The sequence below is a fragment of the Muscardinus avellanarius genome, assembly GCF_963383645.1.
Source record: "Muscardinus avellanarius genome assembly, chromosome: 1".
NCBI lineage: Eukaryota > Metazoa > Chordata > Mammalia > Rodentia > Gliridae > Muscardinus > Muscardinus avellanarius.
The window spans coordinates 177,292,915-177,305,832 of record NC_137786.1 but is presented as its reverse complement, the minus strand read 5'-3'; the positions used below and the strand labels follow the sequence as shown (position 1 = coordinate 177,305,832).

Sequence of the window (12,918 nt, the reverse complement as noted above, 5' to 3'; positions counted from 1 at the left end):
TCTGGCTGGGCAAATGACACAAGCTTTATATGGAAGGAAATATGATTGCACCCATAGATTATTTAGCCTCTTCTGTTAGTACTGACACGTACCCTTACCCAAACACTTCTTGAGTTCAGCCCCATCCTTTCCACCCCCAGCCTCCTGGGTCCTCTGTTCTCCATGACAATTAAGCTGAACCTGGGGGCTCCTGATTGGGGGTCATGTGAACTGATTGAGAACTCCTGACTTAGGGAGTTTTTTCCATCAGGAAACGACTTCCTGATCCCAGGAGCTCTGTCCCTTGCTATGACTGTCACCATCTCAGGCTTGTGTCTCTTCTTTCACTCTGGGTGAGATGGCAGTGCTTCCCTCTGGGGCCTAACCCCACTTTGTACCACTCCGGGAAGCCCCCCCACGTGCCTGCCTGCAGGTGGCCCAGCAGTCTCATTGGTCCCCTTCCAATCTCTTCCCCATCCAGTCCCAGTCACCAATAAAAATGCTAACATCCATGCCAGGAGCCACAGTAGCCCACTAGTGCTCCTCTGTAGATGGGGGCTCCATTGGCTCAGCTGCAGACTAATAAAGATGTGGTTGGCTCTAGAACTGGCTCTGGCTCATTTGTTCTCTAGGACACCATTTCCCTGAGACAGCTCTGAGACACAGCATCTTCTAGTGCCTTCTCTGAAGAGTTTGGATTCAGAGGTCAGGTGGAATGATAGCAGCATGCTGTTAGCTGAACTTGGGGCAAGTCATGTGACCTTTCTGGACACTGCTTTCCCTACCCATAGGTGGTAGGTTGAAGAAGGCCCTCCCTGAGGACTTGAGAGGCTGTCGGGGTCTCTGTGCTGACGGACCATCCAGCAGGCTGTTTGCTTCCTGACGGGATTGTAGTTTAAAGGCCTTTTCATGTGGGAACCATCCTTCTAGAGTTGATTAAATGAATTCCTTTTTCTTCTTGGTTCTAGGGAACTGGTTTTGAACTGGTTTTGATTCACCTGCTCAGCCTCCTAGTATGGGTTTGTGCCACTATACCTAGCTGAGAGTTGTCTAACAGTCTGAATACATCAGCCAGAGAGACATCAGCCCAAATTTAGTTCTGGCCCATTCATACTGGTCTGAGAAAGGATGGTCTAACAAATAAGGGCCAACTAGGTGTGGTGGTGTATGCCTGTAATAACAGTTTCTCAGGAGGCTGAGGCAGGAGGATCACAATTTTGAGGCCAGTATGGGTAACTTAGCAAGACTGTCTCAAAACAATAAGGGCTGGGGAATATAGCAGCTTGGTGGTACAGTTCTTGCCTAACACCTGAGGCCGAGTTCAATCTCAGTACCCAAACATACACATATGCGCATGCACGCCTTAATTTTCTCTTTTCTTTTTTTTTGCGGGTCTGGAACCCCCAGGGGCATTCGACCTCCAAGCTACACGCCCTGCCCTATTTTTGTTTTGAAATGGGGTCTCACTAAATTGTGGAGTGCCTCACTACGTAGCTGAGGCTGTCCCTGCAAACTGCGATCCTCCAGTTGGTCTTAGCCTCCTGAATGCTGGGATTATAAACATGTGCCACCACACCCAGCTTCTTTTTTTTTTTTTTTTTTGATACTGGGGATTGAACCCAAGGAGCATTCTACCTCTGAGTTACACACTCCAGCCCTATTTTTTATTCTTTATTTGGAAACAGGGCCTAAGTGGTGGAGGGCATAAGCAGCTGAGGCTAGCTGTGAACCTGTGATCTTCCTGTCTCAGCCTCCCAAGTACTGGGATTAAAAAAAGTATGCAGTATCACACCCAGCCCAGCCTTAATTTTCTCACAGGTGCCCAGTAGCCCTCTCAATCCTTTAGTGACATCCCCACCGAGCCAACTCATAATGAGTGTGCCCTGCACGTCCCTGTAGGCACATCCTGAGGCTGGCTTTGGGAATGACCTTTTCTCTGGGCCTGCTGAGGCTGAGTCAGGCTTTTTAGGAGTTAGTTTAATATGTAGGTAATGCCCAAGCTATCCAGATTCCTTCCCTTGAATGTCAGGGAGCTGTTGGGTGGGGCCTTTGAGTCTGCTGGATAGAGATGGTAGCATTCAAATCCACTGCCAGAGCTTCCCCTGCTTTCTCTCTCTCTTAGGTCCTCATGGACCAGGTGTCACAATTACTATTTTTTTCTACAACGAAACAGCTACCAAGAGTTATGTACGCTATATCAGAATATGGATTTTATCTATTTTGGTACTGGGGATTGATTCTACCTTCAAGCTACACCTCCATCCCTTTTTTTTAAAATTTCAAAACAGGGTCTCACGGTATTGCTGAGCCTGGCCTCAAGCCTGTCTCCTGCTGTCTCAACCTCCCAAATACTGGAATTACAGGTGTGCACCACCACACCCAGTCATAATCTGGATTTAAATTCAGGCCACTCGACCTTCTCCACAATAATCCCATGAGACTCCTTACCTGGCAGAAAACAACTTTCAGAGAGGAAACCGGGTCTACTCTAAGCCAGGACTGTGGAGCACACACATCTTTTTTCCTTTAGCAAATTCTTCCTCCAAGAGGTTTCTGTGGACAGCCAGGACTGGGTACTGGATACTAGAATATGAACGAGACTTGGGCCCTATACTCGAAGAACTATATGTCTGTCAGACATGAGCACAAACTGTGACAACATGATGACATCAAGGTTGTGGTTTCTGGGCACAAAGGAGCTCTTAACCCAGGATTGGGAGGAAGAAAGGTAGTGAAGGCTGAGGGAGTCTTCAGTTGCCTTCATGGTAATGCTTCCAGCTATGGTGTGATGAGAGCTGTCAACTTAGAAAAGAAATAACAAGGCCCCAAAACCAAAGGGCTCCATCAATGCTGGGAGCTGATTCAATGAGGACAGATCTGCAGTGTGATCAGGCAGCAGAGTGAGCTAAAGAGAAAGACAAGGCTCAGACCACCATCAATTTTTTTATTTTGGGGGTCCTGGGGATTGAACCCAGGGGTATTACACTTCTGATTTACAATCCACCTTATATTTTTAAATTCTGAGACAGGGTCTAAGTTGCTAGTACTGGCCTGGAACCTACAATCATCCTGTCTCAGCCTCCCAAGTAAGCATGTGCCACCACACCCAGCTCCACCAAGGACTCTGATGCCAGAGAAGGAGCTAGGGTTAGAGACCCCCAGGGCCACAGAGAGCCACAAAAATACTTGAGGCAATAACCTAGTCCACTCTCAAATTGATAAAAGTAGCTAGATGTGGTGGCACATGCCCATAATCTTAGTACTGGGAAAGCAGAGACAGGAGGATTGCAAGTTCGAGGCCAGCCTCAGTAACTTAGTGAGACATTTTGCCACTTAGCAAGACCATTTCAAAAATAAATAAATGGGCTGGCAGTTAGCCCCCAGTATGACACACATAAAAATAAAAGAATAGTTAATAAACCAGTAATATAGTAATTTATTACTACCAGATATTATATGTAATTGTATTGCTATATTTTTATACCACTGGCAGTGCAGGTCTATTTATATCAGCACTACCACAGACACGTAAGGAATGTGTTATGACATAATACTGTAACAAAGCATCTTCATCTTTGAAATTAAAAAAAAAAAGCTCCAAATTGCTTTTTGGCTCTCCAGTTTCCTTTATAAACTTGTATTTCTTTATCTTAGCTGAGAATGGAAAATGAAATTATAACATTATCTCTATGTTACAGCTCTAGCTAAATATATGTGTATATATATATATGTATATATATATTTACACACACACACACACACACACACACACACACACACACACACTTCCTGGCTTTTGTTCCTGCAAATTGTTTCTATAGGATGACAGAGGCAGATTAGCTGCTTTCTCCAATTTTGGCCAAACTGACTACGTTTCTTTTTCCTTTTTTATATTGAGTCTATAGGAACCCCAGGAAGGTCTCTGGCCTGTGATATCACTAGCTAATAGAAACTTCTTGGCTCTGTTATAATCCTATGAGATGTGCATGTGATTCATTACTGAAACATCATCATGTGGCACATGACTGACTTATCCTATTACTGCCACTACCAGAGCCATCTCTGAAGTTGCAGCCACCATCCCACTCTCCCAACAACTGAAAAGTCTTCTGGCCATCTGGGGTTTCACTTTTTTTTTTTTTTTGGCAGGGGCATTCAACCTCCGAGCTACACCCCCTGCCCATTTTTTATTATTTTGAAACCGGGTCTCACTGAGTTGCAGAGGGCCTAAGTAGCTGAGGGTGTCTGCGAACTGCGATCCTCCGGTCTCAGCCTCCCGAAGGCTGGGATTACAAGCGTGCACCACCACGCCCGGATTTTTTTTTTTTTTTTTGGTGGTACTGGGGTTCCTGGAAGCCCTTCTTCCTCCGGGCTACACTCCCAGACCTATTTTATATTTTTGAAACAGGGTCTCTTACGCCAGCACGGCTGGCTTTGAACCTGCACGATCCTCTCCGCCTCCCAAGCGCGGGGATTACAAGCGTGCGCCACCACGCCCGGCTTTTTTTTTTTGCAGTACTGGGGATGAAACCCAGGAGCATTCTATCTCTGAGCTATGCCCCCCAGCCCTGTTTTATTATTCTTTCTTTATTTTGCAGTACTGGAGATGGAACTCAAGGGCATTCTACCTGGCCTGTGATATCACTAGCTAATAGAAACTTCTTGGCTCTGTTATAATCCTATGAGATGTGCATGTGATTCATTACTGAAACATCATCATGTTTCACCCCCAGCCCTATTTTTTATTCTTTATTTTGAAACAGAGTCTCACTAAGTTGCAGAGGGCCTAAGTAGCTGAGGCTATCCATGAACCATGATCCTCCTGCCTCAGCCTCTCAAATGCTGAGATTGCAAGCATACACCACCATGCCCAGTTTTTATTCTCCACCACGCCCAGCTTTTATTTTTTCTCTCTCTCTCTCCCTCCCTCCCCCCCCTCTTTGTGATGGAACCCAGGGGCCTTCTACCTCTGGGCTATACTTCCAGACCTATTCTATATTTTATTTGGAAACAGGGTCTCACTAAGGTGCGGAGAGCCTCACTAAGTAGTTAAAGCTGGCTTCCAACCCATATGATCCTCCTGTCTCAGCCTCCCAAGTACTGGGATTATAAGCATGCACCACTAAGCCTGGCTTCTGGCTTTTATTCTTTATTTTGAAACAGGGTCTCAGTGAGTTGTGAAGGGCCTGAGTAGCTGCTGAGGCAGGTCATGAACCTGCAATCCTCCTATTTCAATCTCCCAAATGCTGGGATTCCAAGTGTGTGCCATCACGCCCAGCTCTCACTTGTTAGCTGGGAATGGTGGTGCATGATTGTAAATCCAGTACTTGGGAGGCTAAGACAGAAGAATCGCAGATTTGTGGCCAGCCTGGGCTATTAGCAAGGCCATCTGCAACTTAGTGAGACCCTGTTTCAAAAATAATAGAATAAGACAGGTGTGATGGCGCATGTTTGTAATTCCAGTACTTGGGAGGCTGAGACAGGAGGAATGCATAGTTTGGAAACCAGCCTCAGCTAGCTACTTAGTGAGGCTCTCAGCAACTTAGTCCCTATTACCAAATAAAATATAAAATAGGCCTGGGAGTATAGCCCGGAGGTAAGAAGCCTCTGGGTTCTATTCCCTGTCTGTCTGTCTGTCTGTCTGTCTGTGTGTCTGTGTGTCTGTCTCTCTCTCTCTCTCTCTCTCTCTCTCTCTCTCTCTCTCTCTCTCTCTCTCTCTCTCTCTCACACACACACACACACACGAGAAAGAAAGAAAGAAAGAAAGAAAGAAAGAAAGAAAGAAAGAAAGAAAGAAAGAAAGAAAGAAAAAGAAAGAGGGCTGGGGTATAGCTTGGGGTAGAATTTCCCGGGGTTCAAATCCCCAGTAACACACAGACACAAACACACACACAAAGACCAATATTAAAAGCACCATACTGGTTACTTTCTTAACAACACACAAAAAGAATCAAATACAATAGGGTAGAAAGACAATTATCCCCTTTTTAGAGATATCACAACTTCTTCCAAATAAAGAATATGACCCATTTGACATATTGAATCGATATTTATTTCAGGACATGCCATGTGAAAATAAAACAAAAGAGTCAATCCTTGCTTTTAACAATAATATTGTATTATAAAAGCACTTTACAACTCCATCCCATCTTTGAGTATAAGTTACGAGTATGTGGGCTAATGATTATCTGAAAGCATTTCTCAGTTCAGATCCATAATCCAAGTGCTCTCTGAATATTACAAGGTGACACTAGGTGAGAAGTGGAGGAGGAAGAGGAATCGAGGGGGTAAGGTTTTCCCAGTTAAGGGCTTTGTAGCGATGAGGAATGAAGTTATTTTTGTTGTCTTTTTCTTTATACTGTGTTAAGTAATGCTTACAACATAAAATCAGCAGGCTTTTTCTGAGCTGTAACTCAGAAATTTTCTCCCTGCAAACAATGTATTTACAAATGTGTTTATTAACTTACACAGCAACCTCACAATAACTAGTAAAGATTAAAAGGGTGCACTCCTAGTATATTTGTTTGCAGTGTTTTAAGGGAAATACATATTGCCATGGTGATGAAGCTCTAAACAGATTCAACAAAACATCTAAAAATTGAAAGTTTAAAAAAAAGGCAAAGAAATAAATATCACCAAAGAAAGATTAATTGTAGCTTAAATATAAAACTAGTTAATCACTAGTTAATCAAACTATACAGATCTAATAAAAAGCAAAACCAGCTTGAAAGACCCAACATTTAAAAAATGCTAAAAAATAAGGCATAAATCTGCATAATATTGACTTTTATTTCCATTCTCTCCTTTCTCTCGCCGGTGTTCTTATCTGCCTCTAGGGACTTTAAAGAATTATTTCCACCTTCAACGTGACCTCAAATATCCAGAGCAGAGTATCTGCTTTTCTGCGAGGGTTTTTTTGTTGGTAAGACTTAGATAGCATTTTTATTACTTAATAGTTTCGAACATGTTGCCCAATTTAAATTCTTTTGCTGGTTCTTTTAAAAGAAATTTTACTTATACAATGGCTTTGTGAGCACAGCATTTTTGAAAAGAAAACCCAAGCAAAAACTATTGCTTAAAAAGTTTATTTTTTAAGCAAAAGTAACTATCCTGATAATCTTAAAATCTTAAGAAATAGTCCATTACAATTTTATTATTTTTACCATGAAGAATTAAATATTAAAAGACTATTCTGAAGCACTTGGTTAATTTTTTCTCCCAGAGTCTAATAAAGCACATGTGAAAGGGTCATTTGTTTTGGTCATTTGTTTATGTTCCTCTACATGTAAGTACTCAGTATGCTCGTTAGGATTGATTTTTGAAGATAAACCAGAACCCTTTCCTCATCCAAGTATTGCCCACCATCATAGCAGAGTTCTGATCTCAAAGAAAGTCTAAGTAATTTATATCAGTGCTCAGCAAGATAAATCTAAAGGAGAACGCCAGTGGGCATGGTGGGGCCACTGCTTTGCCACCTCTTGTTTTGTGGGAAGGTGAGTCTAGGGAGCATGGCAAGGGAGAGGTAAGAAAAGCAGGGAGAGAGATCAGGTAGGCAAGTGTTGCCATGAGCATACTGCTCCTTAGCCAAGGCATGCTCATACTGTTGAGACTTCCATCATTTCAAAGTATATCATCATAACATTACAAAAGGAAAAATGTTAAGAAAATGTATCTAATCTTCAAAGTTATCACTGGAATATGCTGGAACCTTTTGGCTTTTTGTAAAATATAAATAATGAAGACACTGACTTTTTTGTGCTTGTGAAGCTAATAGATCATCTCCACGAGACAGGCAGCAATGATGAACTGCAATACGTTATTACTGAAGGAAAAGGTTCAAGCCAATATTCACACTGCAGTCAACGAGAGAGTACGGGAGCCAAAGCAGTGAGCTTCTGGAGAGGAGCAGGGTGGGAACGCCACGGGGGATTAGCAGGAGCAGCCTCCTTCGCTGACTGGTTGCTCCTGAGGCTTTTCCAGTTTTATGTCAATCACTGAAACAAAAGTTAAGGAACCACAAAGGGGAACAGTACAATTCTGCTTCTGCTGAACTCTGACATTTCTAGCATGCCCCTTAAATATACTATTTTATTTTTGAGCCTACACAGTCACTATTATTTATATAGCTACCTCACCATACAGGGCATTCAAAAGGAATAAACATACTTATGTTGCCGGGCGTGGTGGTGCATGCTTGTAATCCCTGCGCTTGGGAGGCAAACACAGGAGGATTGTGCAGGTTCGAAGCCAGTCACGCTGGCTTTAAGAGACCCTGTTTAAAAAAAAAAAATGTACTTATTTCTATTTATATACAACAAGAATCAGAGGAGATAAATGATACTATATGGATATCATTCTACACAAGCAAGAAACCACATGAGGATATTCCTTAGAGGATCATCTATAAATTTTATAAATGATGCTCTTCAGCTTACTAGAACACATTATGCCATTAAAAGTAATAAAGGCAGCTGGGTGGTAATCCCAGTGCTTGAGAGACTGAGACCGGAGGACGACAGTGAGACTCTCAGCAAACTATTTTCAAAACAAAAATAAAAGAGGGCTGGAGCTCGGAGGTAGAATACCCCTGAGGTTCAATCTCCAGTACTACCCCTACCACCAAAATAAAAAAAGTATCAAAATTCAAAATCAAGGCTGGGCACAGTGGTGCACGCTTGTAATCTCAGTATTCAGGAGGCAGAGACTGGAGGATCTCAGTTCACAGAGAGCCTCAGCTACTAAGTAAGGCCCTTCACAACTCAGTGAGACTGTTTAAAAAAAAAAATACAAAAATACAAAAAAAATAGGGGTGTAGCTCAGAGGTACAATGCCCCTGGATTCCAATCCCAGAACCACACACACACACACACACAAAAAAAAAACATTATTAGATCAGTTATTATTATTAGTTCTTCATTATATCCTATTTCTGAAAAGTAGAGACCAAGATAAAGCTCCATTTTAAGTCAGTTCTTGCCTATGCCAAGTAGAAATCTCACATGTTAGAAAAAACAGAAAAGAAAAAAAAAAAACAATATTATGAAGTTAAAAAGCCAGGCACAATGAGACTCAAAATGAAGAAGCAGATCTGGGAGTGGTGGTGTGCACCTGTAATCCCAGTACTTATGGGGCTGATACATGAGGATGCAGGTTTGTGGCTAGCCTCAGCAACTCAGTGTGGCCCTCTGCAACTTACACTCTGTTTCTAAATAAAAAACAAAATAGCGCTGGGGTGTAGCTCAGAGGTAAAATGTCCCTGAATTCAACACCCAGGTAACACACACACACACACACACACACACACACACACACACACACACACACGAATGAAAAGTGGGAGACTGGGATTCTAAATTTACTGTTCATTCAAAACCAAGCAAGCAAACAAAAAGCCAACAACACTAATTATAGTGAGCAACAGGCTGCAAAGGGTATACTTGGAAAAAAGACCTCATTTGCTATAGAAAACCTCTGAGTTTTTCTGCTCCTATACCAAGAAATTTCTGGCTGTAAAAAGAAACAGTACAAATTTCCTTAGCCAACCAAGTGGGGCTTTGAAAACTATAAACACACATACATAAGTATGCATGTGCCGGGCGTGGCAGCACACACTTGTAATCCCCGCGCTTGGGAGGCAGAGACAGGAGGATCGCGCAGGTTCGAAGCCAGACGCACTGGCTTAAGAGAACCTATTTCCAAATAAAAAAATATAAAATTGGTCTGGGAGTGTAGCCCGGAGGTAGAAGGGCTTCCAGGAACCCCAGTACCACCAAAAAAAAAAAAAAAAAAGTATGCATGTGCACCTCCTGGCTTATTTATATTTTTTGGTGGTATGGAGGACTGAACCCAGAAGTGTTCTACCTCTGAGCTACACCCCCAGGAGGTTCGCAAGTTCGTGGCCAGCCTCAGCTACTTAGTGAGGCCCCCACAACTTAGACCCTGATTCAAAATAAAAAATAGCGTTGGGGGTGTAGCTCAGAGGTAGAATGCCCCTGGTACCATAAAAATAAATAAATAAAAATAAATAAAATTTTCTGAAGAAACAAAAAGGATACTGTCCTCTCTGCTTCTGTCTTGTGTGCTTTCCATTCCAGGCAAAGCTGCTGCAACACGTCGGAAGAGCTGTAGGAAAGAGATGGTAGCAAGGTGGATGACCAGTGGATGGCAAGGTAAAGGATACAGCTTCTGGGTTAATCCTTGCTTATACTTTGGCATCATGAAGACATTAAAATTAGTCTATTCATCCTCTAATTGAATATTATATGAAAAGCATGCCAAATACAAAGAGACATAATCTGTGTTTCAACTGGTGAGACAAAACATAAACAGCTGTGGAATAAGAAGCAAAAATGTCATAAAAATAAAGTGTCATAAAAATAAAATGAATAGTGGAATTTCTATCTTTCATAAAGGGTAAAGTTCCAAAGTTAGTGCATTATATATAGTAGAAATAAGTCTAGTCAAAATTACCTTTGATAATTGCTTGGAAAGATCAACATAAAACCTCTCAAATCCAACACAGCCTGCCTTTCCTCAGCTATGTAAGCAGTAGTGAAAGTGATTGGGTTTTGTTTGAGGTAAAATGTTATGAAAAAAAATCTCTTCAAGGCTGGGCGTGGTAGTGCATGCTTGTAATCCAGCGTTTGGGAGGATGAGTCAGGAGGATTACACTGGTTCAAAGCCAGCCTCAGCTACTTAGTGAGGCTTTCAGCAATGTAGTGAGACCCTGTTTCCAAATAGGTCCGGGAGTATAGCCAGAGGTAGAAAGCCCCTGGATTCTACCTCCAGTACCACCACCTTAAAAAAAAAACAAAACTCTTCAACAGGAGAAACACCCAATCCTAGTGTGATTTTTTTTTTTTTTTTTTTTTTTTTTGGTGGTACTGGGGTTCCTGGAAGCCCTTCTACCTCCAGTCTACACTCCCAGACCTATTTTATATTTTTATTTGGAAACAGGGTCTCTTAAGCCAGCGGAAATGGCTTTGAACCTGAGCAATCCTCCAGTCTCCGCCTCCCAAGCTTCGGGATTAAAAGCATGTGTGCCACCACGCCTGGCTCCTAGTGGGATTCTAAGTTTACTGTTCATTAAAAACCAAGCAAGAGGCTGGACGTGGTGGCGCAGGCTTGAGGATCGCGCAGGTTCGAAGCCAGCCGCGGTGGCTTAAGAGACCCTGTTTCCAAATAAAAAAGTATAAAAATAGGTCTGGGAGTGTAGCCCGGAGGTAGAAGGGTTTCCAGGAACCTCAGTACCACCAAAAAAAAAAAAAAAAAAAAAAAAAAAAAAAAAAGCAGCCCACAAAAAACAAACAAAAAACCCAAATAAAACAAACAAAACCTGAAACAAAACAAAAAACCAAGCAATAGGCGGGCATGGTGGCGCATGCTTGTAATCCCAACATTTGGGAGGCTGAGACAGTAGGATCATGATTTGCGGACAGCCTCAGCTACTTAGCAAGGCCCTTTGCAACTCAGTGAGATCCTGTTTAAAAAATAAAAAGACTAAAAAAATAGAGCTGGGGATGTGGCTCGGAGGTAGAATGTCCCTGAGTTCCAAACCCAGTACCGCAAAAAAAAAAAAAAAAAAAGCAAGCAAACAAAAGCCAGCAACACTTTAATTATAATGAGCAACAGGCTGCAAAGGATATATACACGGATAACAGACCTCATTTGCCTCTCATTTGTTTGAGAGGCATGTGGGAGTAATGACAGAAGGAACAACAGATTCTATTAAGACCTAGACCTAAACTTTTTTTTTTTTGGTACCAGGGATTGAACCTAGGGGGACTCTCTCTGAGCTATATGCCTATTCCTTTAAAAAACTTTTTTTTTGAGCTGGGCATGGTAGCACACACCTATAATCCCAGTACTTTGGAAGCTGAGACAGGAGGATTGCAGGTTTAAAGCCAGTTTGAGCAATTTAGCTAGACCCTGTAACCTTGTTTCCAAATAAAACAAAATGGGGCTGAGAGCATAGCCCAGATGTAAAGGCCCTGGGTTCCAACCCCAGTACCCCCACACAAAAAGTGTGTGTGTGTGTGTGTATCTATGTTTTGAAATAGGGTCTCATTAAGTCGCTGAACCCCAGTACCCCCACACAAAAAGTGTGTGTGTGTATGTTTTGAAATAGGGTCTCATTAAGTCGCTGAGGCTGGCCTGGAACCTGCAATCCTCCTGTTTCAACCTCTAGAGTACTGGGATTATAGGTGTTTTGCCACCACACCAGACTTGTGCCCAATCTTAGGCATACAGTCAATAAATAGAATGGCAGGTGAAACTACATGAGTTTTAATTACCTCTCTTTAATTAATGTACTGTAGAATTCCTTTAAGTTAATGGACTTGTATCAAATACCTGTTGACTTAAGACATTATCTGAAGTTCTTAAATGAACAATACTTTTTTGCCTTGTTTTGTGTACTGGGGATTGAATTTAGGGCCTCACACATGATTGACAAGTGTTCTACCACTGAGCTACCTTCCACCTTCCCAGCTTGCTTTGTATATGTGTGTATGTTACTAGAGATTGAACGAAGAGGCGTTCTACCACTGAGCTATATCCATTCCTTTTTTAGTTTTTTGAGACAAGGTCTCACAAAATTGTTGATGCTTGCCTTGAACTTGTGATCCTTCTGCCTTAGCCTCCTGAGTAAATAGGAATACAGGCATGTTCTACCATGTTCAACTCAAGATGGTTTTCCAATTCATGAGCTCTCAATCTGGCAAAGGAGTTAGACTTAAACAATTCCTTATGGTCAAAATGTAATGTGTGACTACAAACCAAGAAAACAGAAAATGATATGAGAATATCGATGTGATAAGGCCCTCCAGGAGGTGACATCTGAGTTGGAATTTAAAAGCAGTTTTAAGCTGGGCGTGGTGATGCACACTTGTAATCCCAGCATTCGGGTGGCTGAGACCAGAGGATCGGGATTCACAGACA

General features: G+C 42.2%; 1 protein-coding gene across 3 annotated transcripts in view; it reads right to left on the bottom strand.

The window, feature by feature from the left end:
• Positions 1 to 7,908: 7,908 nt before the first annotated feature.
• The window catches only part of RAB6A (RAB6A, member RAS oncogene family), a gene marked incomplete at both ends in the record, with an annotated part of 58,343 nt that continues 53,333 nt past the window's right edge, over positions 7,909 to 12,918 (bottom strand). For all 3 annotated transcript variants that reach the window (XM_080714657.1, XM_080714656.1, XM_080714658.1), the window contains 2 exons: positions 7,909 to 7,973; positions 10,035 to 10,101. In XM_080714657.1, the coding sequence (XP_080570783.1) occupies positions 7,909 to 7,973; positions 10,035 to 10,101 (132 nt within the window). The remainder of the gene's footprint in view (positions 7,974 to 10,034; positions 10,102 to 12,918) is intronic.